A 19,284-nucleotide genomic window follows, 5' to 3' on the forward strand; every position below is an offset into this window, starting at 1 on the left:
GTCCTCTAATATTTTATAATAATAATAATAAGTCACTTCTAAATGAGTAATTTTTTTTTTTAACCCTAACCCTTAAATATAATACATATAAATAATAAAATAAAATAACATAAAAAACATTTCGTATACAAATAATTATAGTGCACTAAAAGGCATTAATATTCACCAATGAGAATGAGTTGTAGTGTCATTTTTGTGAACTTTCTATTGTGTGGACTACTTTCACTGAAACAAATTGATTTTGTTTGAATATCTCATTTTCACAGTTGTGGAAATCTTCCTCAGCTCTCTGATCTAAAAATGCATCATTTGAAAAGCATCAATACAGCTTTATTTTGAAACATGGCCATAATTCTGTGCCTGATCTCTTTGATCTGCAGCCCGTAGATCACAACATTCAGAGTGGGAAGAATCACTTCTCCAAGAATGGCCGCCACTTTCCTGTGGTCCGTCAACTGAGGGAAACGGTGCATGATGATGATGATGAAGGCTGACATAATCAGGAGGATGTACACGGTCAAGTGTGTGGCGCAGGTCTGCAGCGCTTTTCTGTTCAGTGCCTTGTTTTTACTGCGCAGACACACGGCGGCGATCTTCAGGTAGGTGAGCGTGACACTGCCGATGGAGGAGCCCAGCAGCACCACGGTGTAGCCGAGGCCGTAGATCTGGTTGATGAGGACGCTCTCACAGGAGAGCTTGAACAAGGAGGCATTGTCACAGAATGGGTTGGATATGACCGACCTGCAGCGGGACAGGCGGATAGTGAGGCCCAACAGGATCGACACCATGACAAAAGCCACCATCCAGGCAGCAAGCGACAGGTTCAGCACCATCCTGTTGGTCATGATGGTGGCATAACGCAGTGGGTTGCAGATTGCCAAATATCGGTCAAAGGCCATGATCATAAGCACAGTGTAGGATGTGCTTCCATAGAGGTGATTACAGAAGGCCTGAGTGACACAGCTGATGTAATGGATGTACCGCTCCGAGCTTGACGACAGCAAATCTTTGAGGACGTGAGGGATAATTATTGTGGCTCCAAATGCATCATTAATACTCATGTTGCAGTAGAGTAGGTACATTGGCTGGTGGAGGGTCCTGCTGCTGAAGATCAGGACCACCAGGCCCAGGTTGGACACCATGATGAAGACGTACATGAAGAGGAGGAGGATGAAGGCAGGGCTGGAGAACTGAGGGGTGACTTTTAAACCCTCCAGCATTAAAATATCTGTAATGAAAGTAAGATTTTCCATAATTAAACTGTAATGAACAGTGATGATAAGAGCTGCTAGGACCTGTTACACAGCTCTAGTTACATACAAGCAACAACATTATTTCATGATACCACAAATCAAAAACAACTCATAACTTGACAACAGTCAAAATTATTTGGGCTGATTATAACTTCTCATTGTTTCATTTAAAGATTTTAAAAGGACGTCAGAGTTATTTTGTCACAGTTGTTTTTCAGCATAATTAAGAAGAGGAACTTAAATAGAAGCTGTTAAACATTTACACATAGTGATCAGTCTTATAGTCTGGTTTCTGAAAAAGCTTAGACATCACAGGGTATGACTCAGCTTTGTTTGTGACCATCACTTTGTGCAGCACATGCCGCACTCCACCCCAGACCAGACATGAAGCAGCACAGTCTTTTATTTAGTTCCTCTGTGGCTGTGAGCTGCAGTGTCTCATGCTGGCGGGTCAAATGTTGCTTAGCAACCTGTTTCCCAGCATCTTACATGGGTCTCTCTTACAGGTTCAATCATAATTTGCCAATGCTTATACACACCGGTTACATGCTGTCATTCCGACATCCCACCAATTGGACATCCCACCATTTAGACATACCACCATGTAGACATATCGCTATTCCGATATGCCATCGTCCCACCATTCCGACAAGGCTTTCAATATAAGGAAATGTGCATGTCAACAGGTGACTCCCTCCTACTTATCTGGATTCTCTACTGTACTTCTGGACTCTTTCTGGCCTGTCGAGCCCCTACCTGGTCTTTTTACTAAACTTAACCAACTCCTTTCATCATTGCCTGAGCCCAACCAGTGCAAAATATTTTGGGGACTGGGCAAATCTGTCCCACTTGCTCCGCTCGAGCGCAGCTGAACCCGTATTCCTCCACACAGGCAGGCTCCATGTCGCATTGTATCACTCCGCCTACCAGCTGTTTAGATCAGCGGCGTGCGGGAGAGGCAGAGTGATACAGTGCATCAAAGAGCCTGTCTGTGTGGAGGAATACCATTACTAACTCTGTTACTTTTTGGGGAAAGTAACTAGTAACTATAACTAATTACTTTTTCAAAGTAACGTGCCCAGCACTGATTCACACATTATGTCACAGCATTATTTCTTGTAAATTCTCAAATAAAAGTCGAGTCTTGAATATACATGGGGTCTATTTCTATTTTAAATGGTTGATGAGCTGATAGACAAATGAATTTCCCTTTGTGGATTAATAAAGTAATTTGCATTCGTATTCATATTCGTATTTTCTGTGCAGTTCTTGTAACTGTACAAAGCCCACTAGATTGCCCATTTAAGCAGTTTCGAAGTTGCTTCATTCGTGCATACAATAGTTAGATGGCACTTAAATTGCGCTTTTTCCCTCTGAATAACTTGTCAATGGGCTTAATACACATCATTTGATCGCTTAGATTCTCCACAGTTCAGTCGTTCAGTTAAGTGTAAAGAAACAAACTGGTCCTTTCTGAAGACTCTTCAGTTTAGTCCAAATAGCATTCCATTTATTTAGAAGTTTAATCAGCATCGACTAAACTTCTTCTAAATAAATACGTGTTCCAGCTCTTTCCATGGGTCAGTCATTTTGAATGGTACAGCGCAAGTGTTGTTTAATGTACTTCAGGAGTAATATTATTACCTTTTAATACAATCAATTTGATAGTATTTTCCCATCTTTGCTGAGCAAAATATAGACGCCTCAAAATATTGTCTCAAATATAAGCATGTTTAGTTGACAGAAACACAATGGCTGTGATTATTGAATCACAGCCATTATTTATATATATATATATATATATATATATATATATATATATATATATATATATATATATATATATTGTTGTCATCTTCCTGTGGTCTGAGGGAACTGAGGGAAACAGTGCAGGATGACAATTTGTGGTGTTAATACATGCGCACTTACATTCTAAAGTTTTGTTTGTGACACTCAATGTTTCAGCATTGATTCATTTCTCAAAGGTCTATGGAATCCATTTATCCATTTAGCCTTACAACTTTTACATTTACATTTACATTTATGGAAGGCCAGGACGACCATTAATAAAACATACGTATTTGAGGGGGTGTGATCATTTTTCAAGTTTTCCAGAGCATTCAGCATTGATTCATTACTGTGGCTCCACATGGTGCTGGAACAAAAGAAAAAACTGGCGCCTGAGAAATGCAGAGGAGTGTGGTGACACAGGGGAACGGAATATGAAGAAACCAATTATTTATATCAGCAACTTGTTGTACTGTGCTGAACAAATAAATTATTATTAATTAATTATTTTATAACATCTATTACCCATGATTGAACACTTCAAGGGGAAACATCTGCATTATTCAACAACAAAACCACAAAGAGCTTAAGTTTATAAACTTTTATGTCAAATTGAAAAAAGGCTGCTATACTGACAGTCATTAATATTTACAGCCTGACAAGTCATTGTGATGTCATCTCACAGAACTCACTCCATAGGTCTAAATATAACATAATAGATCAAAATATAATGTGTGCAAAGGATTTTAAGAGTTTGATTGTGAATTGTTTCATTTCTGTTGAATTGCTTTGGTGCAGTGAAACAATGCAACAATTCTCTGCTTGATCTCTTTGATCTGCAGCCCATAGATCACAGCATTCAGAGCTGGAAGAACCACAACACGCTGAATGGCCACCATCTTCTTTTGGTCTGTTACCTGAGGGAAACGGTGCAGAATAACAATAATAAAACCTGAACCCAGCAGTAGGACATACACAGTCAGGTGTGTGGCACAGGTCTGCAGCGCTTTCCTGTTCAGTGCCTTGTTTTTACTGCCTAGACACACAACAGCGATCTTCAGGTAGGTGAGCATGACACTGCCGATGGAGAAGCCCAGCAGCACCACGGTGTAGCCGAGGCCATAGATGTGGTTGATGAGGAGGCTCTCACAGGAGAGCTTGAACAAGGAAGCATTGTCACAGAATGGGTGGGATATGACCGACCTGCAGTGCGACAGGCGGATAGTGAGGCCCAACAGGATTGACACCAGCACCAGGATGCTTCCCCAGGCAGCAAGCGAGAGGTTCACCACCATCCTTTTGGTCATGATGGTGTTGTAACGCAGTGGACTGCAGATGGCCACGTAGCGGTCAAAGGCCATGATCATCAGTACGGTGTGGGAAGCACCTGCATACATGTGAACCAAGAAGGCCTGAGTCACACAGCTGATGTAGTGGATGTACCGATGTTCCGAGTGGGTAGAAAGTAACAGATTTCCAAGCAAACTAGGGATAATTACTGTGGCTCCGATCAAATCATTTATATTCAGGTTGCAGAGGAGTAGGTACATTGGCTGGTGGAGGCTCCTGTTGCTGAGGATCAGGACCACCAGGCAGATGTTGGATGTTATGGTGAAGGTGTAGATGAGGAGGATGAGGATGAAGGTGGGAAAGAAGAACTGGGAAGAGACCTTTAACCCCTCTATGAGCAGCATGTCATCTCTGACAGTCTGGTTTCCCATATCTGTATAAAACTGCATACATGCAATACATTAGGAAAAGATACAGCTGCAAACATCTGTGATCTTGTGAAAAAACGAAATGTCCAACAGGTGTGACGGACCTATGATAAATACAATATAGTGTGTCACATACTGTATCAGTGTCCCCAGTTATTTACATACAGTGAAATACAGGTTTATGCTCCTGTAAGATAAGAGCTCAATATCAAACATGCACTAAGTTTAGGCATCAGAGTCAAAGAAAAGAGACAAGTTCAGAAACACTTGGGGACTTTTTCAACTTTTCGACGTGATAAAAGTCAAAGATTTGATTAAATGGGAGCAGGCTTTAACCTGAGAACTGTGTGATATGATGGGGTAAAGAAAGTGTAATATTAAGTATAATTACACAGAGAACCAAATCAAAAAACCAAAATCACATGAACTCAAACACATTTCCCAGCTGCCGATGGTGTGTGTGTGTGTGTGTGTGTGTGTGTGTGTGTGTGTGTGTGTGTGTGTGTGTGTGTGTGTGTGTGTGTGTGTGTGTGTGTGTGTGTGTGTGTGTGTGTGCTTCAGAATTACCTAGTGCAACTCCAAACCAACCTCCACCCTAGACATCAGCCAACAACTCATACTTTTATGTGTTGACCATGAGCTGCATGTCACATGCTGACAGGTCAGCTGACTCAGCATCAGCCATGCTCTCCAAATCCCCTGATCACAGAGAAAGCCTAACATATCAATGGTGAAACTTTACCTCTGAAATATCATGATGTCATTCATTGGCATCTACAGGTTAGGCAAGGCAAGGGCAAGGCAATTTTATTTGTATTGCCCGTTTTTACAAACAGTTTGTCTCAAAGGGCTTTTCATGTCATCACAACAACATCCTCTGCCCTTAGACCCTCACATCGACTGAGGAAAAACTCCATGGAAAACGCTTTTAACAGGGAAAAATTGGAGAAACCTCAGGGTGAGCAACAGAGGAGGGATCCCTCACCCAGGACGGGCAGACGTGCAATAGATGTTGTTTTATACAAGAAAACAGTTTATAGTTTATGACACAGAATGTGGGAAACATGGAAATGTTAACAAGAGTTGATGAAGGAAGCTTCTGGTGGAGGGGGCAGGGAGAACTGGCCAGCTTAATGGGGGGACTGGGTGGCAGACTGGTTCATGGGAAGGAAGGGCAGGCCGGTCTAACAGCAGGGGAAAGGGCAGGAGGGGGGGCAATGCAGGCGGCGGCTGGTGCAGAGAGACGGAGCTCCGGTGGATCTGTGGAAACACAGAGAGAGTGCGAGACACCAAGGCCAAACTACAAAGTACAACAGAAAATGACAGTTCAAAAATGTACTGAGAGGAGAGGAGAGGAGAGGAGAGGAGAGGAGGAGGGGGGGGGGGGGGGGGGGGGAGGGCTCTGTGTAACCAGATGTGTCCCCCAGCAGTCTAAGCCTATAGCAGCATAGCTATAAAATGGTTCAGAGCTACCTGAACCAGCCCTAACTAAAAGCCCTGTCATAAAGGAAGGTCTTAAGCCTATTAAATGTAGCTAGAGTGTCTGCCTCTTTGACCCATGGAGAGAGCTGGTTCCACAGTAAAGGAGCCCGGTAACTGAAGGCTCTACCTCCCAGTCTGTTTCTAGAGATACTGGGAGTCACTAACAGACCTGCATTCTGGGAGCGGAGTGCTCTGGTAGGACAGTAAGGAATGATTAGTTCTTTCAGATAGGACGGAGCTTTATCATTAAAAGCCTTATAAGTCAGCAGAAGGATTTTGAAGTCTATTCTAAATCCTACAGGAAGCCAGTGGAGAGAAGCTAAAGTGGGAGATATGTGCTCTCTCTTCCTAACTCCTGTCAAAACCCTCGCTGCGGCATTCTGGACCAGCTGGAGACTCTTTAGAGAGTTTTTCGGACAGCCTGACAGGAGAGAGTTGCAGTAATCCAGCCTAGAAGTGATAAATGCATGCACCAGTTTCTCAGCATCACTCTGGGAGAGGATATTCCTAATCTTAAGGTGTGTTCACACCGGACCTTTTGTTTTTGTCGCTGCCGCTCGTATCGCTCCGAAAAAAACGCTCCGTCGCTCAGGTGCAGACGCTCGTCAATTTGACACAGAGCCAGCAGACTCGCATTTTCGCTTCGATGACGTCATGCCCACTGCCATGTGTCTCTGTTTACACCGGCACCGACGGGACGGCAGCCAATCAGAGCTGAGCGACGAGCGACTGACGGCCGGAGAGTTGGGATTTCTCATCTCGAGCGACGGGAGCGACTCGAGCGAAAAAACGCTCCGACGCTCCGTCGCTGTCGCTCCGAGCCCCAGCGTTTTTTCGCCTGGGCGATTAAACGCTCCACCGCTCGTTTGCATTGACTTAACATGTAAACTCGTCGCTCGTTCTAAAAACAAAAGGTCCGGTGTGAACGCAGCTTTAGCGATATTGCGCAGATGGAAGAAGGTGGTCCTAGTCACATGTTTTATGTGGGAGCTGAAGGAAAGGTCCTGGTCAAAAATGACTCCAAGGTTCCTCGCAGTTGTACTCGGGGTCAGGGTGATGCCATCTAGAGTAGCGATCTGATTAGAGAACGAGTCCCTGAGGTGTTTAGGTCCAAACACGATGACCTCAGTTTTATCTGAATTCAGTAGCAAGAAGTTAGAGGACATCCAGGATCTAATGTTTTCCAGGCAGTCTTGCAGATTGATGAGGCGGCTTCTGTCATCTGGCTCCATGGACAAGTAGAGTTCCGCATAACAGTGAAAATTGATTGAGTGCTTCCGGATGATGTCACCTAATGGGAGCATGTAAAGAATGAAGAGGATTGGCCCTAAGACTGAACCCTGTGGTACACCATACGTAACTCTGCTGTACTCTGAATGGTCGTTATTAACATTAACAAATTGAAACCTGTCAGATAAGTATGACTTAAACCATTTTAGGGCAGGTCCTTTAATCCAAATTTCATGGTCCAGTCTCTGCAGCAGGATTCTGTGGTCGATGGTGTCGAATGCAGCACTGAGGTCCAAAAGTACAAGTACAGAGACGAGACCTCTGTCTGAAGCTATAAGAAGATCATTGGAGACTTTGACCAGTGCTGTTTCAGTGCTATGGTGTTCTCTGAATCCAGATTGGAAAGCTTCAAAGAGCTCGTTGCTGTGCAGATGTTCGTGTAGCTGATCCAGGACAACCTTCTCGAGGATCTTAGAGATGTAGGGGAGGTTGGACATAGGCCTATAGTTGGCTAGGACATCTGGGTCAAGAGAAGGTTTTTTAAGTAAAGGGTTAATGACAGCCACCTTAAAGGCCTGTGGCACATAGCCTGTGACTAAGGAAAGATTGATTTGGTTCAGAAAAGAAATGTTAATTAAGGGGAAGACATCCTTAAGTAGTCTTGTCGGGACTGGATCCAGCAGACATGTGGCTGACTTGGAAGAAGTAATTGCAGAAGTTAAGTCTGACAGGTCGATGGGAGAGAAGCTGTCCAAGTGTGCACTAAGTCTGGGAGGTGCTTCTATGTGTACCGTAATCTGTGCTCCATTTACTGGCAATCTTCGTTCTAATATTAACAATCTTTTAGAAAGAAAGTTAGGAAATCATTACTGCTGAGAGTTGGAGGGATGGATGGCTCAACGATACAATGGTTCTTGGTCAGCCTGGCCACAGTGTTGAAGAGGAACCTGGGGTTGTTCTTATTCTTTTCTATTAAAGATGAATAGTAATTGCTTCTAGCGTTATGGAGTTCTTTTTTATATATTAATAAACTATCCTTCCAGGCTTGACGGTCTTCCTCATGTTGGCTGGAATGTGTTTTCCTTTCCAGCTGTCTGGTCTTCTGTTTCAAAGCGCGCAGGTTTGGGCTGTACCAGGGAGCTATTCTTTTCTGGTTGATATCTTTCTTTTTCAGGGGAGCTACTAGCCTCGTAAACCAGCCTCTCGCTGAAATGCATTTCATTTCATTTCTCGGGAGAGTCTGGCCTCATCCCCCCTGTAAGCGTTTGGGGTGGGCGGGAGCTGGGCGGGAGTAGTAGCAAAGACGGTTTAATATCTTTGGTAGTAGCGTTGACAGACAACCCCATTCAGCCAATCAGCAAGTTGGTGTAGTGACGGGGCGTTGCACCAGTCGGTCCCTGATTGGCCAACGTGCTGTGTCAATCACAGCGGCGACGCTGATTGGCTCGGCCTTCTGAGGGTTTCAGGCCAAACGCTTACAGCGGCAATGAGGCCAGACTCTCCCTCGGAATGAAATGAAATGTTCCTTGTTCGGTCGGTGTACGACGTCCTCCCGAGCCCATCCAACCTCTTCCGCTGGGGCTTGGCTGAGACTCCACTGTGTCCTCTCTGCCAGAAAGGTGGATCGCTGGAGCACATCCTGAGCTGTTGCCCCAGGGCGCTGGGAGATGGGCGCTACCGCTGGCGACATGACCAAGTGCTGCGGGTCATCGCAGAGGTCATCAGCACAGCGATCTCCACCAGCAAACACCAACAACCAGCAAAGCAGTCCATCACCTTTGTTAGGGCTGGGGAGAAGCCACAGCAGTGCCGGAGTCAAACAGGGGGGCTGCTGGCAACAGCTCGGGACTGGCAGCTGGAAGTCGACCTAGGGAAACAGCTGAAATTCCCGGAGAACATCGCAGTGACCACACTTAGGCCAGACATGGTCCTGGTGTCAGCAACAACAAGGCAAGTGGTCCTGCTGGAATTGACTGTCCCCTGGGAAGACCGGATGGAAGAGGCCTTTGAGAGGAAGAGAGCCAAGTACGAGGAGCTGGCAGGAGAATGTCGAAGCAGGGGATGGAGGACCCGGTGCAACCCCATCGAGGTCGGATGCAGAGGATTCGCCGGCCAGTCTCTCATCAGGGCACTCAAGATGTTGGGAGTGAAGGGACTGCAAATAAGGAAAGCCATCAAGAACATCACGGACGCGGCAGAAAAGGCGTCGAGATGGCTGTGGATCAAGCGGGGAGATCCGTGGGCTACACATGCTACTTAGACACAAGCTGGGGCTTGATCAACCCCGGCTGGGTCGCCTGGGTGAGGGTGTATGATGTTGCGAGACCCGAAACACCCAGTGAACCCAGGTTACATCACTGATGATGTGTCTAAGTTGCACCGAATGTGTATATTAGAACAAATGCATTTCCGCGAGAGGCTGGTTTACGAGGCTAGGGAGCTACAGCATCAAGTGTCCCAAGGAGTGCTGCTTCAGTGCTATCCACAAGATAGTCCACCTATGTGGGGGTGAAATCAGCGTAACTGCCCATATATTGTTACAAGATCTGGCAGCAAGCTCTGCTGGAATAAGCTCTTCAAATCTAGAAACAGCAGTGTCAGATAAACATCTACTGTAGCGGGATTTTTTCCCAGGTAGGATATAATTTGTTAAAGTAAATTCAAACATTATTAAAGAATGGTCAGACAAGACGGGGTTCTGAGGAAGAACTGTGACATGGTCGGCTTCTATTCCATAAGTAAGTACTAAATTAAGGATATGATTAAAAGTGTGAGTGGGTTTGTTTACCCTCTGAGAGAAGCCGACTGAATCCAAAAGTGACTTGAATGCAGTAGCCAGACAATCATCATCAACGTCCACATGAATGTTAAAGTCACCTACTATAATGACTTTGTCTGAGCTCATTGCTAAATTTGACAGAAAGTCAGGGAATTCTTCTAAGAACTCAGAATAAGGTGCAGGAGGACGATACACAACAGAGTGGTTTTTCTGCTTTCCAGTCTGGGTGAGAGAGGCTGACAGTAAGGCTTTCAAATGTATTATATGAACTATTAGGTCGAGGGTTGATAAGCAGAATTGACTGATAAATAGCAGCCACTCCTCCTCCTCTGCCAGTGTTACGAGGCACATGACAGTTAATGTAACTAGGAGGGGTAGATTCATTTAAACTAACATATTCATCTTGCTGCAACCAGGTCTCAGTGAGTGTTAATATATCAATATGGTGACTTGTAATTAAGTCATTCACTAGGAGAGACTTGGACTTCTCATTGTATCATTTCAGATTTTAAAAGGACATCAGAGTTATTTTGTCACTGTTGTTTTTCAGCAGAAGAGGGACTTAAATAGAAGCTGTTAAACATTTACACATAGTGATCAGTCTTATAGTCTGGTTTCTGAAAAAAGCTTAGACATCAGTCACATTCACATGATCACAGGGTATGACTCAGCTTTGTTTGTGACCATCACTTTGTGCAGCACAAACCGCACTCCACCCCAGACCAGACATGAAGCAGCACAGTCTTTTATTTAGTTCCTCTGTGGCTGTGAGCTGCAGTGTCTCATGCTGGCAGGTCAAATGTTGCTTAGCAACCTGTTGCCCAGCATCTTACATGGGTCTCTCTTACAGGTTCAATCATAATTTGCCAATGTCTATTCATGGGTTGCAGTGACGTCACGTCGAAGGGACCGCCGCCATATTTGTGTCCGATTTGACGTCTCCTCATATGTCAGCATGCAAACCGCAGGATGGAAATGACAGTTTCTTGACAAAATGACAGGGTTTCATACATCCTGTCTGGGTTTATATCTCTATAACAACAGACTAACTCTATATTATCCCACATATTACACAGTTTATGAATTAATTAATTAATTTGAGACGTAATGTTGATCAAAGGCCTTAGTCCGGTCACTCCGCTGTTTGCTCCTCACCCTCCTCTCGGTCGACTCGTGTGTAGTTGTTTTCAACAGCTTTTGATAATCAATCAGTAGATTGATGAATTATCATGTAAATGTTACGATGTGGCATTTATGTCGTCCTGTCTGTCATAAGAGATGACGATACGGGACGTTTGTGTCACGGACTCGCGGTGGCACAGACACAGCTGGTCACAGCTGTGACACTGCGCTGGCCCGTCCGCTCTGTCCGCTCTGATCGCAGGTTTGATTCCAGCAGCGGTGAGGGAGGCAGAGAGCCTCCACTCTCCCTCTAACAAGCTACAAGTCATTTTTCTAACATCACAATTAGTCTGAAGCTGTTTAATGACGGTAAAAATGAAACACAAGGTAAAAATCCTTGATAGTTCTTCTGCCCTGCTCCGCTGATCAGAGCGGCGTCCCTAGCAACGGCCCGTTTTACTTAGCAACGGTCTGTTATACATAAATAAAAGACCCTAAATGCAGAATCAGTGAGTAATTAATAAGAAAGTAATCAAAATGCAGAATTCAATATATCCATGTTATTAAAAAAAAAAGTGAATCCCCTCTTTTTGTGAGACTTGTCACAGCCCACGCTGCCACTGATAGACTGCCTGCAGTCAACTATTTATTCCGCCTATAACTTTACGTCTTTTGGGATGGAATAAAACTGCAGTCCGGGGTTTTTTTTGGCGACTGCTATCACAGTCAACAGCACAATATAATCCTGGCATCTTTCAAATAACGTCAATTTTCGGTCTCTTGCTGATTTCCTCCTACTACTCCACTTGTTCTGGTAACGTGACATGCTGTGATCTGTGCCCAGATTGCCCTGATTCGGACACAAATATGGCGGCGCAGAAACACAGTGACGTCATGTGAATCTAATGAATACACACCGGTTACATGCTGTCATTCCGACATCCCACCAATTGGACATCCCACCATTTAGACATACCACCATCTAGACATATCGCTATTCCGACATGCCATCATCCCACCATTTCCATATAAGGAAATGTGAATGTCAACAGGTGACTCCCTCCTACTTATCTGGACTCTCTACTGTACTTCTGGACTCTATCTGACCTGTCGAGCCTCTACCTGGTCTTTTTACTAAACTTAACCAACTCCTTTCATCATTGCCTAAGCCCAACCAGTGCAAAATATTTTGGGGACTGGGAGTGATACAGTGCATCAAAGAGCCTGTCTGTGTGGAGGAATACCATTATTAACTCTGTTACTTTTTGGGGAAAGTAACTAGTAACTATAACTATACTTTTTCAAAATAACGTGCCCAGCACTGATTCACAGCATTATTTCTTGTAAATTCTCAAATAAAAGTCGAGTCTCGAATATACATTGGGTCTATTTCTATTATAAATTGTCGATGAGCTGACAGACAAATGAATTTCCCTTTGTGGATTAATAAAGTAATTCGTATTCGTATTCATATTCATATTCGTATTTTCTGTGCAGTTCTTGTAAATGTATAAAGCCCACTAGATTGCCCATTTAAGCAGTTTCGAAGTTGCTTCATTCGTGCATACAATAGTTAGATGGCACTTAAATTGCGCTTTTTCCCTCTGAAAAACGTGTCAATGGGCTTAATACACATCATTTGATCGCTTAGATTCTCCACAATTCAGTCGTTCAGTTAAGTGTAAAGAAACAAACTGGTCCTTTCTGAAGACTCTTCAGTTTAGTCCAAATAGCATTCCATTTATTTAGAAGTTTAATCACCATCGACTAAACTTCTTCTAAATAAATATGTGTTCCAGCTCTTTCCATGGGTCAGTCATTTTGAATGGTACAGCGCAAGTGTTGTTTAATGTACTTCAGAAGTAATATTATTACCTTTTAATGCAATCAATTTAATAGTATTTTCCGATCTTTGCTGAGCAAAATATAGACGCCTCAAAATATTGTCTCAAATATAAGCATGTTTAGTTGACAGAAACACAATGGCTGTGATTATTGAATCACAGCCATATGTCATTTCTCAAAGGTCCATGGAATCCATTCATCCATTTAGCCTTACAACTTTTACATTTACATTTATGGAAGGCCAGGGCGACCATTAATAAAACATGTTTGAGGGGGTGTGATCATTTTTCAAGTTTTCCAGAGATATTATTATTATTATATCCTGAAGTACTACATACTACATACAGCATTGATTCATAACTGTGGCTCCACATGGTGCTGGAACAAAAGAAAAAGAAAAAACTGGGGCCTGACAAATGCAGAGGAGTGTGGTGACACAGGGGAACGGAATATGAAGAAACCAATTATTTATATCAGCAACTCGTTGTACTGTGCTGAACAAAGTTAATTAATTATTATATAACATCTATTACCCATGATTGAACACTTCAGGGAGAAAAATCTGCATTATTCAACAACAAAACCACAAAGAGCTTAAGGTTATAAACTTTTATGTCAAACTGAAAAAAGGCTGCTATACTGACTGTCATTAATATTTACAGCCTGACAAGTCATTGTGATGTCATCTCACAGAACTCACTCCATAGGTCTAAATATAACATAATAGATGAAAATATAATGTGTGCAAAGGATTTTAAGAGTTTGATTGTGAATTGTTTCATTTCTGTTGAATTGCTTTGCTGAAGTGAAACAATGCAACAAATCTCTGCTTGATCTCTTTGATCTGCAGCCCATAGATCACAGCATTCAGAGCTGGAAGAACCACGACACGCTGAATGGCCACCATCTTCTTTTGGTCTGTTAGCTGAGGGAAACGGTGCATAATAACAATAATAAAACCTGAACCCAGCAGTAGGACATACACAGTCAGGTGTGTCGCACAGGTCTGCAGCGCTTTCCTGTTCAGTGCCTTGTTTTTACTGCCTAGACACACAGCAGCAATCTTCAGATAGGTGAGCGTGATACTTCCGATGGAGGAGCCCAGCAGCACTGCAGTGTAGCCGAGGCCGTAGATCTGGTTGATGAGGAGGCTCTCACAGGAGAGCTTGAACAAGGAGGCGTTGTCACAGAATGGGTTGGATATGACCGACCTGCAGCGCGACAGGCGAATAGTGAGGCCCAACAGGATCGACACCAGCACCAGGATGCTTCCCCAGGCAGCAAGCGAGAGGTTCACCACCATCCTTCTGGTCATGATGGTGTTGTAACGCAGTGGACTGCAGATGGCCACGTAGCGGTCAAAGGCCATGATCATCAGTACAGTGTGGGAAGCACCTACATACATGTGACTCAAGAAGGCCTGAGTCACACAGCTGATGTAGTGGATGTACCAATGTTCCGAGTGGGTAGAAAGTAACAGATCTCCGAGCAAACTAGGGATAATTACTGTGGCTCCGATCAAATCATTTATACTCAGGTTGCAGAGGAGCAGGTACATTGGCTGGTGGAGGCTCCTGTTGCTGAGGATCAGGACCACCAGGCAGATGTTGGATGTTATGGTGAAGGTGTAGATGAGGAGGATGAGGATGAAGGTGGGAAAGAAGAACTGGGAAGAGACCTTTAACCCCTCTATGAGCAGCATGTCATCTCTGACAGTCTGGTTTCCCATATCTGTATAAAACTGCATACATGCAATAGATTAGGAAAAGATACAGCTGCAAACATCTGTGATCTTGTGAAAAAAATAAATGTCCAACAGGTGTGATGGACCTATGATAAATACAATATAGTTTGTCACATACTGTATCAGTGTCCCCAGTTATTTACATACAGTGAAATACAGGTTTATGCTCCTGTAAGATAAGAGCTCCATATCACACATGCACTAAGTTTAGGCATCAGAGTCAAAGAAAAGAGACAAGTTCAGAAACACTTGGGGACTTTTTCAACTTTTCGACATTATAAAAGTCAAAGATTTGATTAAATGGGAGCAAGCTTTAACCTGAGAACTGTGTGATATAATGGGGTAAAGAAAGTATAATATTAAGTATAATTACACAGAGAACCAAATCAAAAAACCAAAATCACATAAACTCAAACACATTTTCCAGCTGCCAATGGTGTGTGTGTGTGTGTGTGTGTGTGTGTGTGTGTGTGTGCTTCAGAATTACCTAGTGCAACTCCAAACCAACCTCCACCCTAGACATCAGCCCAACAGCTCATACTTTTATGTGGTGACCATGAGCTGCGTGTCACATGCTGACAGGTCAGCTGACTCAGCATCAGCCATGCTCTCCAAATCCCCTGATCACAGAGAAATCCTAAAATATCAATGGTGAAACTTTACCTCTGAAATATCATGATGTCATTCATTGGCATCTACAGGTTAGGCAAGGCAAGGGCAAGGCAATTTTATTTGTATAGCCCGTTTTTACAAACAGTTTGTCTCAAAGGGCTTTTCATGTCATCACAACAACATCCTCTGCCCTTAGACCCTCACATCGACTTAGGAAAAACTCCATGGAAAACGCTTTTAACAGGGAAAAATTGGAGAAACCTCAGGGTGAGCAACAGAGGAGGGATCCCTCACCCAGGACGGGCAGACGTGCAATAGATGTTGTTTTATACAAGAAAACAGTTTATAGTTTATGACACAGAATGTGGGAAACATGGAAATGTTAACAAGAGTTGATGAAGGAAGCTTCTGGTGGGGGGGGCAGGGAGAGCTGGCCAGCTTAATGGGGGGACTGGGTGGCAGACTGGTTCATGGGAAGGAAGGGCAGGCCGGTCTAACAGCAGGGGAAAGGGCGGGAGGGGGGGCAATGCAGGCGGCGGCTGGTGCAGAGAGACGGAGCTCCGGTGGATCTGTGGAAACACAGAGAGAGTGCGAGACACCAAGGCCAAACTACAAAGTACAACAGAAAATGACAGTTCAAAAATATACTGAGAGGAGAGGAGAGGAGAGGCGAGGCGAGGCGAGGCGAGGAGAGGAGAGGAGAGGAGAGGAGAGGAGAAGAGAGGAGAGAGGAGAGAGGAGAGGAGAGGAGAGGAGAAGAGAGGAGAGAGGAGAGGAGAGGAGAGGAGAAGAGAGGAGAGAGGAGAGGAGGGGGGGGGGGGGGGGAGAGGAGAGGGCTCTGTGTAACCAGATGTGTCCCCCAGCAGTCTAAGCCTATAGCAGCATAGCTATAAAATGGTTCAGAGCTACCTGATCAGCCCTAACTAAAAGCCCTGTCATAAAGGAAGGTCTTAAGCCTATTAAATGTAGCTAGAGTGTCTGCCTCTTTGACCCATGGAGAGAGCTGGTTCCACAGTAAAGGAGCCCGGTAACTGAAGGCTCTACCTCCCAGTCTGTTTCTAGAGATACTGGGAGTCACTAACAGACCTGCATTCTGGGAGCGGAGTGCTCTGGTAGGACAGTAAGGAATGATTAGTTCTTTCAGATAGGACGGAGCTTTATCATTAAAAGCCTTATAAGTCAGCAGAAGGATTTTGAAGTCTATTCTAAATCCTACAGGAAGCCAGTGGAGAGAAGCTAAAGTGGGAGATATGTGCTCTCTCTTCCTAACTCCTGTCAAAACCCTCGCTGCGGCATTCTGGACCAGCTGGAGACTCTATAGTGAGTTTTTCGGACAGCCTGACAGGAGAGAGTTGCAGTAGTCCAGCCTAGAAGTGATAAATGCATGCACCAGTTTCTCAGCATCACTCTGGGAGAGGATATTCCTAATCTTAGCGATATTGCGCAGATGGAAGAAGGTGGTCCTAGTCACATGTTTTATGTGGGAGCTGAAGGAAAGGTCCTGGTCAAAAATGACTCCAAGGTTCCTCGCAGTTGTACTCGGGGTCAGGGTGATGCCATCTAGAGTAGCGATCTGATTAGAGAACGAGTCCCTGAGGTGTTTAGGTCCAAACACGATGACCTCAGTTTTATCTGAATTCAGTAGCAAGAAGTTAGAGGACATCCAGGATCTAATGTCTTTCAGGCAGTCTTGCAGATTGATGAGGCGGCTTCTGTCATCTGGCTCCATGGACAAGTAGAGTTCCGCATAACAGTGAAAATTGATTGAGTGCTTCCGGATGATGTCACCTAATGGGAGCATGTAAAGAATGAAGAGGATTGGCCCTAAGACTGAACCCTGTGGTACACCATACGTAACTGTGCTGTACTCTGAATGGTCGTTATTAACATTAACAAATTGAAACCTGTCAGATAAGTATGACTTAAACCATTTTAGGGCAGGTCCTTTAATCCAAATTTCATGGTCCAGTCTCTGCAGCAGGATTCTGTGGTCGATGGTGTCGAATGCAGCACTGAGGTCCAAAAGTACAAGTACAGAGACGAGACCTCTGTCTGAAGCTATAAGAAGATCATTGGAGACTTTGACCAGTGCTGTTTCAGTGCTATGGTGTTCTCTGAATCCAGATTGGAAAGCTTCAAAGAGCTCGTTGCTGTGCAGATGTTCGTGTAGCTGCTCCAGGACAACCTTCTCGAGGATCATAGAGATGTAGGGGAGGTTGGATATAGGCCTATAGTTGGCTAGGACATCTGGGTCAAGAGAAGGTTTTTTAAGTAAAGGGTTAATGACAGCCACCTTAAAGGCCTGTGGCACATAGTCTGTGACTAAGGAAAGATTGATTTGGTTCAGAAAAGAAATGTTAATTAAGGGGAAGACATCCTTAAGTAGTCTTGTCGGGACTGGATCCAGCAGACATGTGGCTGACTTGGAAGAAGTAATTGCAGAAGTTAAGTCTGACAGGTCGATGGGAGAGAAGCTGTCCAAGTGTGCACTAAGTCTGGGAGGTGCTTCTATGTGTACCGTAATCTGTGCTCCATTTACTGGCAATCTTCGTTCTAATATTAACAATCTTTTAGAAAGAAAGTTAGGAAATCATTACTGCTGAGAGTTGGAGGGATGGATGGCTCAACGATACAATGGTTCTTGGTCAGCCTGGCCACAGTGTTGAAGAGGAACCTGGGGTTGTTCTTATTCTTTTCTATTAAAGATGAATAGTAATTGCTTCTAGCATTACGGAGTTCTTTTTTATATATTAATAAACTATCCTTCCAGGCTTGACGGTCTTCCTCATGTTGGCTGGAATGTGTTTTCCTTTCCAGCTGTCTGGTCTTCTGTTTCAAAGCGCGCAGGTTTGGGCTGTACCAGGGAGCTATTCTTTTCTGGTTGATATCTTTCTTTTTCAGGGGAGCTACTAGCCTTGTAAACCAGCCTCTCGCTGAAATGCATTTCATTTCATTTCTCGGGAGAGTCTGGCCTCATCCCCCCTGTAAGTGTTTGGGGTGGGCGGGAGCTGGGCGGGAGTAGTAGCAAAGACGGTTTAATATCTTTGGTAGTAGCGTTGACAGACAACCCCATTCAGCCAATCAGCAAGTTGGTGTAGTGACGGGGCGTTGCACCAGTCGGTCCCTGATTGGCCAACGTGCTGTGTCAATCCCAGCGGCGACGCTGATTGGCTCGGCCTTCTGAGGGTTTCAGGCCAAACACTTACAGCGGCAATGAGGCCAGACTCTCCCTCGGAATGAAATGAAATGCATTTCCGCGAGAGGCTGGTTTACGAGGCTAGGGAGCTACAGCATCAAGTGTCCCAAGGAGTGCTGCTGCAGTGCTATCCACAAGATAGTCCACCTATGTGGGGGTGAAATCAGCGTAACTGCCCATATATTGTTACAAGATCTGGCAGCAAGCTCTGCTGGAATAAGCTCTTTAAATCTAGAAACAGCAGTGTCAGATAGACATCTACTGTAGCGGGATTTTTTCCCAGGTAGGATATAATTTGTTAAAGTAAATTCAAACATTATTAAAGAATGGTCAGACAAGACGGGGTTCTGAGGAAGAACTGTGACATGGTCGGCTTCTATTCCATAAGTAAGTACTAAATTAAGGATATGATTAAAAGTGTGAGTGGGTTTGTTTACCCTCCGAGAGAAGCCGACAGAATCCAAAAGTGACTTGAATGCAGTAGCCAGACAATCATCATCAACGTCCACATGAAT

At 44.3% G+C, this 19,284-nt stretch overlaps 3 protein-coding genes across 3 annotated transcripts; all 3 read right to left on the reverse strand.

Annotated features, from left to right (window-relative positions):
- Window positions 1–305: 305 nt before the first annotated feature.
- On the reverse strand, window positions 306–1,253 carry LOC310997264 (olfactory receptor 52N5-like; the record flags this gene model as incomplete). Its single annotated transcript, XM_083986940.1, has 1 exon — window positions 306–1,253. One exon carries the CDS (start codon window positions 1,251–1,253, stop codon window positions 306–308), a length of 948 nt encoding a protein of 315 aa, XP_083843066.1.
- A 2,558-nt stretch (window positions 1,254–3,811) lies between these two features.
- LOC310997266 (olfactory receptor 1500-like) lies at window positions 3,812–4,762 on the reverse strand (the record flags this gene model as incomplete). Its single annotated transcript, XM_083986944.1, has 1 exon — window positions 3,812–4,762. One exon carries the CDS (start codon window positions 4,760–4,762, stop codon window positions 3,812–3,814), a length of 951 nt encoding a protein of 316 aa, XP_083843070.1.
- A 9,233-nt stretch (window positions 4,763–13,995) lies between these two features.
- Window positions 13,996–14,946, reverse strand: LOC310997267 (olfactory receptor 10H1-like; the record flags this gene model as incomplete). Its single annotated transcript, XM_083986945.1, has 1 exon — window positions 13,996–14,946. One exon carries the CDS (start codon window positions 14,944–14,946, stop codon window positions 13,996–13,998), a length of 951 nt encoding a protein of 316 aa, XP_083843071.1.
- Window positions 14,947–19,284: the final 4,338 nt, after the last annotated feature.

The sequence above is a fragment of the Trachurus trachurus genome, assembly GCF_905171665.1.
Source record: "Trachurus trachurus genome assembly, chromosome: 14".
Classification (NCBI taxonomy): Eukaryota; Metazoa; Chordata; class Actinopteri; order Carangiformes; family Carangidae; genus Trachurus; species Trachurus trachurus.